The sequence below is a fragment of the Muntiacus reevesi genome, chromosome 7 (assembly GCF_963930625.1).
Source record: "Muntiacus reevesi chromosome 7, mMunRee1.1, whole genome shotgun sequence".
NCBI lineage: Eukaryota > Metazoa > Chordata > Mammalia > Artiodactyla > Cervidae > Muntiacus > Muntiacus reevesi.
This window is the reverse complement of record NC_089255.1, coordinates 28,637,561-28,657,591: the sequence shown is the minus strand read 5'-3', so window position 1 is coordinate 28,657,591 and position 20,031 is coordinate 28,637,561. Positions and strand designations below refer to the sequence as shown.

Genomic DNA, 20,031 nt, shown 5'->3' with positions numbered 1-20,031 from the left:
ACTGACTCATTTGAAAAGATCCTGATGCTGGGAAAGACTGAAGATGGGAGGAGAAGGGGACAACAGAGGATGAGATGGTTGGATGTATCACTGACTCGATGGACATGAGTTTGAGTAAGCTCTGGGTGTTGGTGATGGACAGGGAAGCCTGGCGTGCTGCAGTCCACGGGGTCACAAAGAGTCAGACATGATTGAGCGACTGAACTGAACTGAGGTTGAAAAGAAACTACAAATTTCCAGTTCATCTCATGAAGGGCTGTAGTTTTTACATCTCTCAGCTTCATTCCAAACCTCCTTTTACAATAACTGAGATGTCCAATGCTTTTCTAAAGTGACATACAGCGACTGTGGTTTTATGATTATGAAAAGTACAAGATTCTTGTGCTCTTGAATGCCTGAGAAAATCGTCACCCATGTGAATATTACAGGCCACAACTCATCAGAAACAAACTTCCAGGCTTGAAAGTAATGAATTGGAAGGTGTTAAATGAAATCAGGAACACAAAATTGTCAGTAAGTATTAAAGTTAATGGCAGGGGTTGTGTGGGGGGGTGGGGGGCAGTGTGGTGAGGAAGCGCCTCTTGGATTCCTAATGCCCACTCCCATCTCTGACAGAAAATGGGGAAGTGAAGGGGAGTGGTGACAATTGTGACAGTCTACAATGTGGAAGTAGGTAAAACCCAGCCCTCTGCTTTGTATAGGTCAGTCAGAGCTTCTGTGTCAATGAATCCATACATGAATGGGAAAGAGAAGGCTGTTTTTTTAATGGGTCATCCTGTATTTGGCAGATTTCCTGCCAAACTGTTCACCTGTTATTTGAGTGGCTGCAGAGAAAGGAAGGTGTAGGGATGTGGAAGACAGGCTATCTGAATTCCACTGGAGGATCCAGATCAGTCAGTTACCGTATGTTCTCAAATTTTTAGAGAGTGGCAAATGGCGTCTCCCACAATGAGGTTTAGGCCACAGAGAGATGTTAGCAGGGTACTCTGTAAATGCTCAGATATTTACATAACTGTGTAAACACAGTCACTTTCTAGTGCACAAATTTCAAATCAGCAATGTATATCTGTTTTCTGCAGCTGATTGAATTTTAGACAATGACCCTCACACAAAAGACTGCTTTAGCAGCCTCGCAGATGCACTTTGTGTTAAATACATACTAAATGAATCTCTATCATATACAAAGAGTCACAGCACAAACACAAAGGTTTCTACTCACATGGAGATCCAAGTGCAATTCATTTCTGTTGGGTTTCTCTCTTTCCTCATGGAGCAGAAATGGACAGGCTGGCCCTGCTCTGTAAGCCAGGACCCATGCACCTCCATCTTTGCTGGGAAGGTCTTTAGCTGCTGTCTGCTCACTGAAGCCGTCCCGGGCAAAGCCCTCAGAGGAGATGCCTAGACCAAAGCAGAGAAGACCATGAGTGGCACAGTGGTGGCAATACATCAAGTCAGCCACTTCTGGGGACTCCTATGTGGGCCACTGCATACCACCTCTTACTTCCCTTTCTAGGTTAGATTTTTAGGGTTTGCTTTCCCCCAAAAGTGCTTATCTTAATTACTCTTTCTGTATCACACTCAGAATGAATTAAAATATATGCCCTCATATCCAAGGCATATAAAAACTAAGTCTATTAGTTGGACTCAGTGCTCCCTATTCCTGCTTACCAATCAGGCTATTCAGATCATTCTCTTTCAGAACAGATTCAGAGGATGAGCTACAGGACAGAAAGGAGTCCTGGACTGTTGACTTACAAGTTGGCTTTACTCGCAAAAGGGATCACCTGAACCAAGTCACTAGTATGCATTCTTCAAGGGCAGGAACTGCATTGAGTTCATTTTCATTTCTGGGGACAGCTGGCCTTTGGTCAGTGTGTTGAATGAGCGACACCTACGTGAGTGCACTACTCGGAACTCACTTTCCTGTCTCCAGAATGAGAGTATTGAGCTAGTTCTTTGAACTATGTTAGGGTGATAACAGTCAACTATGTGTCAGGCACGGTTCTTAACCCTGTTCTTTGGTTTTCAAAATAACTCTATAGGTAGGTATTAGGGTTCTCATTTTAGATGGGAAAACTAAGAGTGCAAAGATGTTCAGTGAATTGGTTAAGATCAGTAAATGGTAAAGCCAGGAACTGAACCCAGGCAGTCAAACACTAGCAAGTGTGGTCTTAATGACTAGACTCCACGGTCTCTGCCTGACATTTTTGACATGGCGATACCTGTCCTACAATAAAAGGACTTTGTGGCCAAGTGAGTGGGATAAAAGCTACATGCTTTTATCCCCAGAGCCAAGACTCATGTTAGCATACTAAAGACCTTGAGATGTCCTTTAGCAAAGAAACTTAACTCTATTTAATAGCATTTTCCAAACTTAGTTGACCACAGAATCCAATTAAAGGGACACCCGTGAAACATGTCACAAGCCACCACTGTTCCACTTTAACAGAGTTTGGAAACAAGGAGATCACCCCTCATGTCCCATAGAGCTCTCAGGTTCCTAGACCTCTTCTAGTTCCTGGTAAGCAACCTTGGCAAAATATTAAGCAACCAGGCAGAAGTTAAGAGTTTAGGCTCAGTGTACTTTGCAATACAGATGACTGCTGGATATGTGATAGGGTGTTTATTACACATAATCCTTGTAATAGTGTCTCTTTGGCAGGGACCCAATGCCAGCCAACGACTTCAGCCATGCTGAACATCTGACTCACAAGTAATCTGAGAGTAAGTCAGCAAACAAAAGGACTGTGGGATAACACACTCTTTATATTAGAGTAGCATTTCAGGAGAAAATTTGGAAACACCCAAGGTTTTGCTTTTTGTTTGCCTGTTCGGTTGGTTGGCTTCCAATCACACTTTAAAACTGAAATATGATACAGGTCACAGTATCTCTACAGTTGTCCTCTGGCAGGCTGCCCACAAAACACTGCGGTGAAAACCAAGAAAGTGAAGGTCCAGGGCCTGGGCATCTACTCTGCAGACGTGTGCATCCAGAAGGTTACAACTACGCTCTTTCTTCTCCTGAGTTAGGAGTCTGAGAATGAGGGTCTTTTCAGGAACTTGGCCTCATTCTTTCCACAAGCCTCTTTCTACCTACTGTCTCCAGACAGACTTTCTTCTGGGCTCTTGCTTAGGGGCCTCGTGTGCCTCAGAGTGGCCCCCACTCCTGCTCAGAAGACACGGAGGAATAATGCCTAAAAGAGCCTCAGAGAGGAGACAGTCTGCTAAACTCCTGAACTGTATACTCATGATGACCCCAAGAAGAGGGCAGTGCTGGCCATGCTTTAAAAGATGAAGAGACTAAAGCATGGACCCCTTTTAATTTCCATGTATAAAGCTTATCCCTCTCCTAGAATATTTCTATTTAGATAACTTCTATTTATTTAGCTCATCCCCCCTCATTTTTGGCAAGAAAAGAGAAAATAAGCCTTCTAAAATTTATGATGTACTCTAACCTAGCTACCTTGCCTTTGAAATGTATAAATTACTAATCACACCTCTCATTTCAAACCCCTCCACTTTCCACTTTTATTTTGGAATCGCTTCTGGCTTTGGGTACAGTTTACACGGATTGACAAAACAACATAAAACATGCTGAATACATCACAGAGAACATGCCGTGCAACACCTAAGGTAAGGCATCTTGACCATCAGAGGCACATTGTCTGGTGAGCGGGTCATCGTTTAGGTATATGAGAGTGGTAAATTCCCACAAAGCTAAGGACCTCGTGTCCTTAGATAAAATACAGACGCCCATGGAAATGCATCTACACACCTTTCGTGGCTGTCCACCACTGCATGAAGCAGGTGTGGGGTGCAATCTAGCTCACTTTATGCAAAGGCAAAGACAATGTGAAGTTTAGGCAGAAACAATGAAAAGTAAGTTCATATTAGAAATAGTTTTAATTATGAAGAACCAGTTTTTAATACCTAATTTTAACCAGACAATATCCCTTTGAAGCAAACACTCAACATAAAACTATGATGGGTAGTAATCTGGGGAAAGGTTGTTAGGATGGGAAAGAGCAAGGGCAGAAATAAGGAACAAAACTGTTCTTCTCAAAGGTCTGACAAAGTAGGTTGAGGACACAGGACAAATTCACCACTGGAAAGGACATAAACTAATAAATTATTATTTCATTATTTTTATCAAAGTATAATTGATATACAATGTGTTAATTTCTGCTATAGAGCAAAGTGATTGAGTTATATATATATGTATGTATTTTCTTTTTTTTTTTTCTTGTCAAAGAAGACAATAGTTTAATGAAGAACAAACTTTTATTTTGGACCATCTGTTTTCTTATTCACTCATATAAAAACACTCTTGAAATGTCTGTTTTCTGTCCAGCTAATTGACATTAGATTCTCACTGATTTTATCTTCTAAGGTTATAGACTTATTTGTTTTTGCATAATATCACTGGGGATTCCCTGGTGGTTCAGATGAAAAGAATCCCACCCCCCAACCACAATGCCGGAGACTTGGGTTTCACCCCTGGGTGTGGAAAATCCCCTGGAGGAGGAAATGGCAACGCACTCCAGCATTCCCACCTGGAGAATCCCACGGACAGAGGAGCCTGACGGTCCACAGTCCCTGGTGTCACAAACAGTTGGACATGACTGAGCGACCAACACACACTGCATTTTCATATATTCTAAAAATCGTATTCGTTTGAATCTGCTTACAAGTATCAGGAACCACAGTTTAAGATGCGTCTCACAAATTTGCCATCTATCTATTTCGTACTTATATGTGCTCAGTCGTGGTCCACTCCCTGCGACCCCATGGACTGCAGTCCGCCAGGCTCCTCTGTCCATGCGACCCTCCTGCAAGAATACTGGAGTGGGTCGCCATCTCCTCCCAGGAATCCCAACCTGCATCTCCAGCACAGTAGGCGGAAACCCTACTGCTGAGCCTGCGTGGATAGCCCATTTATTTTTTATAGCAGGAAAACTGCAGGGAGGTTGCTTGGTTGTTGGCATTGATAAACAGCTTAAGGATTCATCTTTCTGGCTTTCTATTACATCATCATCATAGGCTGGCGTTTTGTTTCTTGCCTCCAGATGCCTGTTCCATCTCCAGGCATGAGGAGAAAAGTCAGTGCCAGAGCTGTTGTAACCATTCAGCAGGAAAGAGAAGCGTTTCTAGAAATTTCTTGTCAGGCTTCTGCTTTAGTCTCACTGCCTAAAACTGAAAACATTCTTTTCCATTATGGTTTGTTACAGGATATTGAATATAGTACCCTGTGCTATACAATAGGATCTTGTATATCCATTCTGCACATAATGGTCTGCGAACCCCAACCTCCAATTCCATTATATATATTATAGAATGGATAAACAACAAGGTCCTACTGTATAGCATGGAGAACTGTAGTCAATATGATAAGCCATAATGGAAAAGAATATTTAAAAATAATGTATATATATGTATAACTAAAGTAAGTCTTTGAAGAGTTTTAATAATATCAACTCATTTTCTGAACAGTCAAAGCATATGTCTCTGTCTACTAAAATAGGTAGTGTCCATACTACTCTCATCAACTGAATATATTTAATAAAGAGAGAGAAAAATGATCTGAAATTAGATAAGTATATTCTGTCACAACAGTCAAATATCATTTAAATTTCTAATGCAAATAGATTTTGAGGTGTTAGATTTTCATGGAACATTTTATGAAAAGCTTAAAACAGCCTTATCAACACAATCACGTCTTCCCCATTTCATGTGCATAGACTATAGATCTAATTTTTCCTCAGTATTTATTAGTTATTTTGTTTCTCAAAATCATTTCAACAGCTTGATGGACCACACATACACACACAGGTTAATTCAACAACTGACCATCTGTTAATACAACATAGAGCAGAGTCACAATACAGGAACTTACCTTGGGACCACTTTGAAAGTCTGTGTTTTTCCCATATGAGCTGCACTTCCTGATGCTAACCTACAACATCAAACTGGGATTTTGCTGTCAATTATCAATACAAAGGAAGCAGACAGAAAGGAAAGGTGATGTGCCATTTAAAACTGGAGGCAGTATCCACAGCCCAACTTCCCCACAGGAGTGAGTCTCCCTACGGAAGATATACTGATTTATTGTTACCACATCTTTACTCTTTTGCTTCATTGTGATTATTCACCCAAGGCCTTTCCAGTTGCTTTTGTAGCTTCTCCCACTGATGCAGATGTCATCTATTTCCCCAGGTCCATGGACACTGAGTCCCTGGATGCTGGATGTGGCCCTGTGACTTGTATGGGGAAACTGAATGTGGCCATGTGACAGCGTGTCAGTTCTGAGCCAAGACCTGAAGAGGCACTGTGTGTTTTAACACCCTGCCTTGTGTTTCTGCCATTACCACAAAATGAGCACGTCTAGGGAGCCTGGACTTAGACACAGAGCAGACCCAAATCCTGTCCTACCTCTCTGAGCCAGCATAGCTGAACTCAGATTAGATCAAGTGAACCTTGCCAACTCTTAGACCAATGAACAGAAACAATAAACATTTGCTCTGAGCCACTAAGATTTGAGTTTTGTATGTTGAAATAGCTGTCTTATACACTCTATCATCTGTCCCCACCAGAAACACCCTACCTATTTTTTTAAAAAGTCAAACCATTTCAGCTGAGAGGACTAAAAGACTACAATATTTTTCTTTTATAATTTGTACTGAAAATATTCACTGTATTAGGTTTTGAAGATATCAGGTGAAAAATCACAGCATGCCCATATCCTTATTCATACCACAATCAAACTACATTTCATTAAAAATGATAACCTTATTTACCAGGCATTGGTTTTAATTATCTCTCACACACACATATACACCCCAACTTCCTAAGTATGTATGCAAAAAGTATGTATGCAAAGTATGCAAAGTATGTATGCAAAGTATGCAAAGTATGTATGCAAAGAAGTATGCAAACACTGTATAATCAGATCTGGACAAAAATCTCTAAGGAACAAAATTACAGCAGCTTTCAGCCTTTCTCCTCTAATTTTCCCATCATATTGAGCCCTCACTTGACAGCAATGATGGAGTATTGTGCCTCCGAAAGGAGAAGAGGAAAAAAAAAAACCCTCGCCTGAAACTCTCATGAGTTTTGTTCCTACGCTGTAGCTCCCAAGGCCATCCATCATACTTGACTTAAAATAAATCCAAACAGGTGAAATTTTCTCAACCGTGAATATCAGAACTGATATGTAAAGGGAGACAGGTTGTCTTCCGTTATGTTATTCAAACATGTACTTACAAGCAAGAGAGACAGCAATCTAAATGTGTAGCTAATCGAAAGTGACGTTAAGTACTTGTAAAGAGGGTGTGTGCCTGTGTGTAATTATTCATGTCTATGTCTAGGAAGATGGAGCTTTGGCAAAAGTCTCATGGCTGGTATCTGTCAATTAGAGATCAACCCTCAGCAATCCCACTGCCCCAATTTTCATTCCTTGTGATATTTAATGATATAATGCCATTAAACCAGCCAGGCAGACACAACTCTGAGAAAGCATCTTACTAATTCAGTTCAGCCTCTAACTCTCCTCCTCCTAAAAAGTACATAGAGAGAGAAATGACGAGCACAGACAGACAGTGTCCAGAGGCAGAGAAGGCTGTGGGTAGATCCAGAAGTAAGACAGATGGGGCAGTAGGCATATCAATTTCAGAATCTATGAAGAAAGCATCCAATTCCATCAAACAAATGCGATGTTATTTGGATTTCTAAGAATATGTGCAAATTCAAACGAAATATAATTTAGAGTTAGAAGGGATCTTATGTATCTCCCCTCCCTACTGCTCGTTTTATAATCAAGGGAATAGAAACCCAGGAAGACTGTAATGTTTCTGACATACCCAGATAGCAGCAAAGGCAGAACTAAAATCCAGCTTCCAGGGAAATCTTTCATGCTGTTTAGAAAAGGACATTATGGTCAGTTCCCAGATGGGAATACTGAAGTCTGAGGAAGAAGGAGATGTGAATGGTTTGATAGGTGGGATCGAGTCTTAACTGTGACCTTTATTAATTGTTTTGATGTTAGTGGAATTACCAGACCTCCTTGAATCTTTATTTCCTTATTAGTAAGATGAACATAATAAAAATATGCCTAATAATGAGGGGTGCTCAAAATCATTTTCCTGCAGAAAACTTTTTGTGGACTCAGGGTGATCAATTGATGGAGTATGAAAACAAGACCTTATTTTACATTAAAAAAGAAGAAGAAGAAGAAAGCTGTTTACAACAAAAGCATATTACACATCATATACTTGTGTTAAGAAGTATTTTTTTTTTTTTTTTTGTCAAAGAAGATACAGGGAAGAAAAATTAAGCTCATAAGAATTCACAGTAGCACTCCAGTGCAGCAGATCCCAAATCTGTTCAAGTTCTAAAAATAGAATTCACATCATCAAATGCAATAGCTCTCAGAAAGTGGCTGATCATCTCTAGAAAGTGCAGCTCCTCAGGGCACTTCACAGACACACGATGACACATTTTCCCAAAGTTCAAACACAGGAGATTAGAGCATGAATGAAACTACTTATAGGCATTGCTACAGATGAAATCACTTTTTAAAGAGGTACATGAAATTTTTTTTTTTTTGATTATTACATTAACCTCCTTCCATGATCTTTTCCTGTATAGAATACAAATGTTAGATGAGAGGAAATATTACTCACACCAGGAAATTGAACTGTGGCTATAGTTATACGGGATATTTTAACACCTGAAAACAGGGACGTGTATTTAAAGAAGCACAAATGCTGCTGAGTCGCTTTGCTTTAGAAGTGATACAAGGGAGGAGGAGGAGAACCTAAGTACAGTTTGGTGCAGGAAAGATCAAGAAAGGGTCAAATCCGGAAGGCTGTAATGTTCACTGAGATATTAAGAGCCTCTGTCCATTTGAATATAGTAAATGCTGAAGAAATTGATATTGGTACTTCAAATGCCTAGGTTATCAATACATTTTGGTCTGCTTGGTCATGAGGAATATACTTGCTTATTGAAAAAAAATATTACTGAAGAACAAAAATAAATGTGTTTCTTACAGTATTCATTATAAATAAATTTGAATAACCTTTTTTTCTTTTTAGTCACATTGCCCCAGTTATTATGGGGATATTTCCACCAGTGGGAAACCCAACTCTTGAAGAGATATGACATAATTACTAATTATCTTAACAGCCAAGGTAGTACAAAAACTAAGCCTTGAATGATAAAATATATAATCAACATGTTTTTTATAAATCTCTCTAAAATGAAATTATCTTAAGAAATTCACAAAAAAATGAATCCACATAACAAGACTGATACAAAGAAAAAAAGAAGGCACATATGCCAATTCTATATGTAAACATTTAAGACATTAAGAACAAAATATGGCTTTGAGTGTCCTTATAAAGCAAGAAAGCAGCAGTATTTAGTTATTTCACCTCTATTACCAAAAAGAAGAATCACTAATCCTGTGGCAGACAAAAGTTTTTCTAATATTAAATTCTGAGAGAAACTGCTAGATTACAGAATTGGCACCTAAGCCTTTTCACTGACTATACAGTCAGCCAAAACAAGACTGTGAGCTGACTGTGGCTCAGATCATGAGCTCCGTATTCCAAAATTTAGGCTTATATTGAAGGAAGTAGGGGAAACCAGTAGGCCATTCAAGTATGACCTAAATCAAATCCCTTATGATTATATAGTGGAGGTGACAAATAGATTCAAGGGATTATTAGATCTGATAGACAGTGCCTGAACTACGGGTGGAGGTTTACAACATTGTACATGAGATGGTGACCAAAACCATCCCCAAGGAAAAGAAATGCAAGAAGGCAAAGTGGCTGTCTGAGGAGACCTTACAAATAGCTGAGAAAAGAAGAGAAGCAAAAGGCAAAGGAGAAAAGGAAAGATATATCCAACTGAAGGCAGAGTTCCAGAGAAGAGCAAGGAGAGATAAGAAAGCCTAAGTAAACAATGCAAAGAAATAGAGGGAAACAATAGACTGGGAAAGACTAGAGATCTCTTCAACAAAATCAGAGATCCAAATGGAATATTTCATGCAAAGATGGGCTCAACAAAGGACAGAAAAAGCAAGGACCTAGCAGAAGCAGAAGAGATTAAGAAGAGGTGACAAGAATACACAGAACTATACAAAAAAAAAAGAAAGTTTTCAATGACCTGGATAACAATGGCGTGGTCACTCACCTGGAGAACACATCCTGGAGTGTGAGGTCAGGTGGGCCTTAGGAAGCATCGCTACAAACAAAGCTAGTGGGGGTGATGGAATTCCAGCTGAGCTATTTCAAATCCTAAAAGATGATGCTGTTAAAGTGCTGCATTCAACATGCCAGCAAATTTGGAAAATTCAGCAGTGGACACAGGGTTGGAAAAAGTCAGTTTTCATTCCAATCCCAAAGAAGGGCAATGCCAAAGAATGTTCATACTAGCATACAATTGTGCTCATTTCACATGCTAGCAAGGTAATGCTCAAAATCCTTCTAGCTAGGCTTCAACAGTATGTGAACCAGGAACTTCCAGATGGACAAGCTGGATTTAGAAAAGGCAGAGGAACTAGAGACCAAATTGTCATCAACTGTTGGATCATAGAAAAAGCAAGGGAATTCCAGAAAAACATCTTCTGTTTTCATTGACTATCTAAAGCCTTTGACTGTGGATCACAACAAACTGTGGAATATTCTCAAGGAGATGGGAATACCAGACCACCTTACCTGTCTCCTGAGAAACCTGTATACAGGTCAAGAAGCAACTATTAGAACCAGACAAGGAACAAACAATGGTTCAAAATTTGGAAAGGAGTATGCCAAGGCTATATATTGTTATCCTGTTTATTTAACTTACATGCAGAGTACATCATGTGAAATGCCAGGCTGGATGAATCACAAGCTGGACTCAGATTGCCAGGGGAAGTATTAACAACCTCAGATATGCAGATAGATACCACTCTAATGGCAGAAAGTGCAGAGGAACTAAAGAGCCTCTTGATAAGGGTGAAAGAGTCAAGTGAAAAAGCTGACTTAAAACTCAACATTTAAAAAACAAAGATCATGGCATCCAGTCCCATCACTTCATGGCAAATAGATGGGGAAAAAGTGGAAACAGTGGCAGCTTTTATTTTGGCTCCAAAACCACTGTGGACAGTAACTGCAGTCACAAAATTAAAAGATGCTTGCTCCTTGGAAGAAAAGCAATGATAAGCCTAGACAGCATATTAAAAAGCAGAGACATCACTTTGCCGACAAATGTCCATATAATCAAAGCTGTGGTTTTTCCAGTAGTCATATACAGATGTGAGAGTTGGACCATAAAGAAGGCTCAGTGCCAAAGAATTGATACTTTTGAACTGTGGTGCTGAAGAAGACTCTTAGGAGTGAGTCCCTTGGAAAGCAAGGAGATCAAACCAATCAGTTCTAAAGGTAATCAACCCTGAGTATTCATGGGAAGGACTGATGTTGAAACAAGTGCCAATACTTTGGCCACCTGATGCGAAGAGTTGACATATTAGAAAAGACCCTGATTCTGGAAAAACTGAGGGCAGGAAGAGACGGGGATGACGGAGGATGAGATGGCATCACTGACTCAATCGACGTGAGTTTGAGCAAACTCCAGGACTTAGTGAAGGACAGGTAAGCCTGGCATACTGCAGTCCATGGGGTCGCAAAGAGTTGGACATTACTTACCAACTGCACGACAACACCAGAGCCTTAGCCCTATCCCAGCTGTTAGGACTGGGATAGAACTTCATAGTCAAATATTGGTTGACTTCATAGAGCCAACCGGGCTGGTCTTCTGTCAGTGACCTTTGTCCTTCTAGCCAGAAAGCTTTGGAGATTATCTTGACCAGTCAAAGATTTGGAACTGAAGCGATGAGTTTTTCAGCAGATCAGCTAAAATAGCAGCATCCTAGAAACAGCAGGTTTGTTTAAATGAACCCCTTTTTCTGTGTCTTAGGAAACAGTTTTTCTATCTCCCTTCTCCCCCCAGGCATTAGTACTGAAGAGAAGCCCAGCACTTTATCCCAGCAACCTTAGCTGAGGCCTGATTATCACTTTCTCTCTCCAAAAATTCATTTTCCTAAGGGTAAGCTATGTCCTACATATGGGATGTTTACTATGTATCACACATTTTATGTATTTTGCACCATATTGAGAATCTTCACAATAATGCTGCAAGCTAGATGTAAAACTAATGAAATATAGACATTAACTTTGCCCAGGGCCAAACAGCAAATGGGAGAATTAGGTTCTGAACCCAAAGCCTAGAATTAGCCTCCTGCCATAAACAACTGAAAACTAAGCAAAATATAGGAAATAACTATTTTTAGATATTTTCCAGCAAGCAATACAAGTACTGTAATCCTTGAGAGAGGTAGAACAAATGAAGTGAGCCTCAAAATTGCCTAGGCTTACGGCTAAGAGGTGATTTTGGGACTGAAAGATAATTAAAAGGGCCCCAGTGCCCTATGGGACATTGTCAAGCTGTCTAATGTATGTAAAGTTAGAAGCAGTGGTCTAGGAGAGACAGAATATATCTAAAGAAAAATTGACTTTCACGAGCACTCAGAACATCCAAAACGTTTTTTAATCTCCAGACCTTAAGCATGGACAACCAATGACTGTGAGACAACTGAGGACATCTCATGCACACAGCAGGGACATGGGAGCCAAAGAAGAAGGAGGTTGTGTCACTTTTGACCTGCTGGATCAAGATTTTTAAAGGTGGCTACTTTTTTTACAACCATATCTTTGCCACTTGGCCCTGTTCCATACCTCCAGTTCTTGCCAGCTTACTATAACACTGTCTCTGCCATTTCCCCCTTCACCCCCTTAGGGCTGATAATGGTTTTCTGCTAGTGTCTAGGAACCTCACAAACTCATGCTGGTTTTCTTAATTGATCTGGACATAATCTCTTTATTAAGTTTACTTTTGAATATACACCCTCTGTTTTCTGCCAGGCCTCTGATAGAATAATTAGAATCAGGAATGGGGTTTATTTCCTACCTTTTAGTATGCTTCTATATTATTAAGGCATTTAGGGCACTTGCTATCTGATGCTTCCCATACCCAGCTGGAATAATAGCAGCAATGTAATGGGCTAGCATAATATTTTAAGAGCTACCAAAATGATCAAGCTCCTTCCAGACTTTATGACAGAGAAAAGGTAAACTGTCATACCTTAAAGTAAGGCAGTGACAAGTACACTGCTATCCCTTCCAGAAGAAGACGAATTGGTTGGTATGAAGATAAAGCATTCTCTGTATCAATAAATGAATATTAGCTCCCACAGGCTGTGTTGATATACTCAGAAAGTATACCATATCTGAAACAGCACTTGCAACTTGTATCCCCATGTAATTAAGTTTAGAAGAATCCAGACATTCTCTAAAAGCCATCTGTTTCCTCACTAGCCAAAAGAGAATTTAAATGGGAGTGCAGTATGAGTCACCACCCCTGTATCTTTTAAAGCTTTGGTGGTGTCACAAATCTCTGCAATTACCCCAAAGATATAGTATATGCTTTCAACTAGAAGGAAAAATTTTATGCTCTTTCTCCCAGAACATATGGGTTTGGGGACCAAAAGTAGAAGCGAGAGGGGCCCCCTTACATTATTAGACCGAATTAATCACTTGCATAATTTTAACTTCCTATTCTTGCAACGTTGGACTTGGTGGGTTCAGAGATCTGAGTGCCCAGAGGAGCGAGGCTTCCAACAAGGGAACTATGTCACGGTGCATTAGAAAGACAGGAAGCTAAGAATGCTCCCTGACCACTTTAAGTTTTCATAAACTAAAGATGCATTTATTTCATTTCAGTGCCTCACCAAATGAATGTCTTCAATAGAATATTTTGAACTGGGCCTAGAATATTAAACTTCGGCAATCAAAGAAACAGGAACCAATGTTAAAGCTGCATGTTTTGAAAAATATTCTAGAATGAATGTCCTCACATCAATATTAAAATGATACAAAGAATGTACTGTGAAACAAATACTCTCAAAAATTCCGTGGTGAGAGAGTAAGTTGGCGTACATCCTTGATAAGCTATTTGGCAATATGTATCTGAAACAGGGGTGGACAACTCTGGCACAAGGGCCAGATATAGCACACAGCTTGTTTTCCTACAGCTTGTGAGCTAAGAATGGCTTTTCCATTTTTAAAGGAGGAGGAGGAAGAGGCAGGGAGAGGAGGTAGTGGATGAGGAGGAGAATGGGGGAAAGGAGTGGGGTGAGGAAGAAGTCACAGACATAGAAGAAGCCTTAGCCTACAAAGTAAGAATATTTACTACTTGACTCTTGACAGAAAAAGTTTGCTGATACCTACTTAAAATGTTAAACATGTCCTTATCCTTTAATCACTAAAACCTGACCTGTGTGAATCTATCCCAGAAGAATAATCACTTTGTTATTCAAGCTCTATTATAGGGGATTCCTGGTGGCTCAGTGGTAAACAATCTGCCTGCCAATGCAGGAGACATGGGTTTGATCCCTGATCCGGGAAGATGCCACGTGCCTCAGAGCAGCTGAGCCCATGAGCCACAACTGCTGAGCCTGTGTTCTAGAGCTGGGGGGCCACCACTACCGAGCCCATGTGACGCAACTACTGAAGCCCACGTGCCCTAGGGCGCATGCTCCACCAGAGAAACCACCGCAATGAGAATCCCACTCCACAACTAGAGAAAAGCCCACGCAGCAACGAAGACCCAGCAGAGCCAAAACTAAATAAACCAAAGATCCATTATAAAGATACATTACAAAATATCCATCAAAGAATAATTTATAGTTTAAAAAGGGAGAATATTTATTTGTTCAGTCTAAGTTCACCAACCAGAGATCAAACTCGCACCGCCTGCATTAGAAGCACAGAATCTTATCCACTGGACTTCCAGGGCAGTCTCCAAGAACTGAGGGACTAAATGCTGTAAACACTATATACACACTTGCTATCAGAATGATTTTCTTTATTTGGTACTGAATTAGACCTCACAAAGCAAAAAGGAAGAATGGGGCAGAACTCCATTTCTCCAAAGCGTTCACTTTTAAATTCAAATGAATGGCTCAATAATATGTTTTCATGTTTCATTTGATTCATTTTGAAATATTTCAGTTGTTTCTCATTTTCGCTTCAAGCTAGTATATGCCCAAAAGGGAAAAAAAAAAAAAACTAAAAAAAAAAAAGCAAACAAAACTTAGGCCTCCAAAAAGAATTTCATGTTTTTCCTCAGGAGAGTATTAAAAGAGTCAGGGTCTTTTCAAAATGTTCTGTTTGGCTAAGTTATCATAGTTTCTTTCCTTTATATTTAAAACATAAAATTAATCCTAATCATCTTCAATTTAATAACTTGTTTTTCATATTTTATCACTATCTAAAAATTGCCTTTCCCCCCTCCCCCACGAGGAGACTGTGATAATCTCAAATGTGATTTTACTATGTCTTAGGGCTATTGTTTACTAGAAAATACAGCTCCAATTTAAAACGCATGTCAGTAGAAAAATCAATTTAATAGAAGAAAATTAATTTCATTGGCAAATCTTTCAGGAAAGCAATTGATCCATAAAGTGAGCTAAATCTATACTAAGAAGAGAATTGAGTTCATCATATATTTTTCACCTAAGAAGAACTTATCAATATACTCAAGTTCATGATAAATATTCCCTGGGATGATTCCACCAAACAAATAATAGAATTGAAACCTCTGAGTCTAGCACTGCTGAGAAATTATAAATAAGCACAAGATTGTCAATAATGGCTTCAGAAGGACGAGAAGATTAGACTGATTTGTGCTGAGAGGTATTTCAGGTGTAAGGTTTTTACTGTGGGTTTGCAGTTTATTTACAAACATAGATGTAGATTTTCTTGACAAATTTTCACAATTTATGATTTAAAATAATATGAGACACTGCACCAACTTGTTGCTAATGAGCAAAAGCACCAAATCATTTCTTGTCTTTCGTTTGAAATGACAGCCATACCTATCAATCATAATGACGCAGAAAATTCCTAGGGAAAGCCACAACCACCCTGGTATGAGGTTAGGGGAGATAATACATAACCAAATTCAGCATGATTAAAACATGAGATATACCCATGATGGCTTCAGCCTTTGAGAATAAAAGGAAATGAAAACACAATTACTAGGGAAACCAGTTATATGTATCTACTCTTGCAGCAATGTCTACCAGCTAATTTAATTCTCAAATAGTTCTATAATTTGCCATGGAATCAAGGATAGTGTGAATTAACTGAAAAGAGAAAACAGTAAAGGAAAAGTTGTATAACTTGATTTAGATTAACAAAGGTGTTACTCTGCTGAAGGGATTTGATACTGTTTTCTTTGCAGAAATTTAAAAAATAGTTTCTATTTTTAAAACAATGTGAATTTGAGCCTTAATATTTGCTCCATTAAAAGAAAACAAAATAAATAAATAAAACAAAAACAGCAAGAATGCTGGAATCTCATTGTGATGGTTTCCGTGTTAAATGAGTAAGACCCTCTCCAAAGATTCTCAAATAGTGGAGTTGCCCTGGGAGGCAGCATTTGTAAGCTGGGGAGCTGTCCAAAAACATGAAGTACACGCTCTATTCTGATGATCGATAAAAAATGCCATCTGCCTCACTGCCCACACAGGGCACTAAGCACTGAGGGTTCATAGTAAATGAATCTAGGCCCAAAGGTGCTCAGTGCTCAGACTGTTTCATTGCCAAATGCACCAGGCAGGTGTCCGGGGCAGGAGTCATTTCCCAGAATCAGAAACATATTTTCTCTGGACCATTTCGAGCTTCTTCTACCAGGAAAAGAACAATCAAAAGTTGGTAGGGGTTTTGCTTAAGAGCTAGTATGATTTATCCCATTAGATGGAAGCAGTCTTGCTGGAGATTCTGTGGGTATAAGAGGAATCTGGGGGACAGGTTAGCAGGTGTCTCTTGTAATGTTGTCTAGGCTGTACTGGCAAAGGTTGAGACCCCTCAGAAAAAAAGGTTCAGACCCAAGAAGAATTCAGACCTGCTGAAATGCTGGCTGAAGGCAAGAACAACTTGAAACAGGAAATGAATGGGGAAAGACTCAGTGTAGTTTATGACCTTGTGATTAGGTAAACAGGGTATCTTGACCAAACCTCTATTTTCTTACATACTGTTGGGATATCTAGAGACTGATGAATTCTTCCTATTTATCCTTTCAATTAATACTATTAACTTTTTCTTTGTCTCCCCCCTCCTTTTTGAGGGGTTTCTTTTCTATATGTATGATATATTAATTGCAATAAAAATATTCATTTGATTCAGAAGTTGCAAAACATTTAAATGGAGTATGATGGGACAAGACGAAAAATGAGCATTATCCATGACTGTGAACTCAAAGAATAGGGTTCCCATGACATCACCTCTGGATCCAGTAACTACCGGTCTGTGTTATCTCCAGTGAAGAAGGAAGTGTTTGTGGTTATACATGGTAGAACTAGAGCAAAGCTGTCAAGGACCTACCTGGATGTACAGATGTTTACATCTATACGATAAAGGAGAGATTTCTAGAAGGCATCTCTAGAATGTTGGCCTGTACCTTTCACTCTTCTCCCTTTTCTGGGAAGAGCTCCCAGAATCTAAGGGGGAACCTCTGAACACCAAATGTGGTCTGGATTTTTCAGAAGCGACTGGTCATAAAATAGCTATCTGTGTGTGTGTGTTAGTTGCTCAGTCGTGGCTGACTCTTTGAGACCCCATGGTCTTCTCTAAGCAAGACCATGGAATTCTCTAAGCAAGAATACTGGAGTGGGTTGCCATTCCCTTCTCCGGGGGATCTTCCCAACCCAGGGGTTGAACCCAGGTCTCCTGCATCGCAGGCAGATTCTTTGCCATCTGAGCTACAAGGGAAGCCCAAAATAGCTACCTGACTTAAGTTAATGCCAATGTATATATATATACATTATATTGTATATTGTATATAATTGGCATTATATATATAATATATTTAAAATATATAAATATATATATATATATTTTTTTTTTGCCAAAAAGAAAAAAAAATGGGAACAAGAAACTAAAAGAGACTTAAAGTCATTGGATCTGGGTTATGTAAATGACAGAAAAAACCCATAAAATCTTGCTTACAAGCAGAGCTTTGTGGTTGCCACCTGGCCCAACCCTCAGTTATTCAAATCTTCCTTAATGTCATGAAGTACCATTGCATTTTCCAAATAAATTCCTGTCTTGTTTAAGCAAACCAAAGTCAGTTAGTTGAAATCAGTGCTTCACAAACTAAGGCTAAGAAATGAAAATAAGAAAAATTTCATTTGGAATTGCCTCTGTGGCTTAAAAAAAAAGAGTGGGGGTCAGTTTTCTTTAATGGTATTTAATTTTAGGAAAATGTATATTCTCATCATTTGACTCTATTACCCTTCAAAGGAATCTTGAATCCCAAGACACACCCCCAAATCCTCTGTCTTACTGGATCAGTGATCAAGTCTCAGTCCTCATCTCATGAACTTTTCAGTAGCATTATGCAGGATTGAACACACATTCTTTCCCTTGAAATTCCTTTCTAGAAACCCAAAACCCCATCCTTAGCACTCTTCCAATTTTCCTCCTAGTTCACTACTCACTCTTGCTGGCTTCTTGCCCCCCCCCCCAACCCCCACTTTACCTCCAGGTTATTAACCTTAGTACCACTGACATCTGGGGTCAGATAATTCTTCATCATGGGAGAATGTTCTGTGCATTGTAGGATGCTTAGTAGACTCTCTGGCCTTTGTCCCCTAGTTACTAGTAGCACCCTACCCTCCTCCCTCCTGTCAGTTGTGACAACTAAAAATGTGTCCAGACATTGCCAGATGTTACTGTGTTGAGAACCAAAGCTCTAAATGTTTCAACATCCCAAAGATCTGTACTGAGCCCTCTTCTCCATCTTCACCCACTCCGTTGATCACCTCAACTAGCCTCAAAAGTTTAAATGAGAGAGAGTTGCTTCAGTCGTGTCTGACTCTTTGCAACCCCATGGACTGTAGCCTGCCAGCCTCCTCTGTCTATAGAATTTTCCAGGTAAGAATACTGGAGAGGGTAGCCATTCCCTTCTCCAGGGGATCTTCCTGATCCAGGGATTGAACCCAAGTCTCTTGCATTGCAGGCAGATTCTTTGCCATCTGAGCCACCAGGGAAGCCCCACTGAAATTCTAATATTCCCAAATTAATGTATCCAGCCAGACCTATCACTCTCCTATCTTACAAAGGCATCAATGACTCACTGCATGAAGTATGGATTCCAAACTCATGATTTTCATCCTAAATGTGCACCTTCCTCAGTCTTTCCCGCTTAGTCAAATGGAATCAATATCTAATCTTTCTAAAATTAAGAACCTGCTTCATCCTTGAATCCTCTTTCTCCCACATACCACATTAATGTTAGGAACAAGACTTATTTGATCAGATATTAAATGGTACCCTGCATCTGATCACTTGGTATATTATTATCACCCAGTCCAAGCTACTATCTACTTTCATATGGGCAACTGACATAATCTCCCAGCTCTTTTCACTTCTTCACTCTTGTTCCTCATAATATTATCCCAAAGCATGCAAGGGATCTTTTAAAATGTCATCAGTTCAGTTCAGTCACTCAGTCGTGTCCGACTCTTTGCGACCCCATGAATCGCAGCACGCCAGGCCTCCCTGTCCATCACCAACTCCCGGAGTTTACTCAAACTCATGCCCATCGAGTTGGTGATGTCATCCAGCCATCTCATCCTCTGTCGTCCCCTTCTCCTCCTACCTTCAATCTTTCCCAGCATCAGGGTCTTTTCCAATGAGTCAACTCTTCTCATGAGGTGACCAAAGTATTGAAGTTTCAGCTTCAACATCAGTCATTCCAGTGAACACCCAGGACTGATCTCCTTTAGGATGGACTGGTTGGATCTCCTTGCAGTCCAAGGAACTCTCAAGAGTCTTCTCCAACACCACATACAGTTCCTCAAATTAACATCCTACAAGGGCATCCCATCACAGTTTTAAGAAAAGGCAAATTCTTCGCTTTAAA

At 39.8% G+C, this 20,031-nt stretch overlaps 1 protein-coding gene across 1 annotated transcript in view; it reads right to left on the bottom strand.

Moving 5' to 3' along the window:
* The window catches only part of FMN1 (formin 1), a 432,532-nt gene that overhangs the window by 336,571 nt on the left and 75,930 nt on the right, over positions 1–20,031 (bottom strand). Inside the window, exon 2 of the mRNA XM_065940546.1 lies at positions 1,220–1,398. Within this exon, the coding sequence (XP_065796618.1) occupies positions 1,220–1,398 (179 nt within the window). The remainder of the gene's footprint in view (positions 1–1,219; positions 1,399–20,031) is intronic.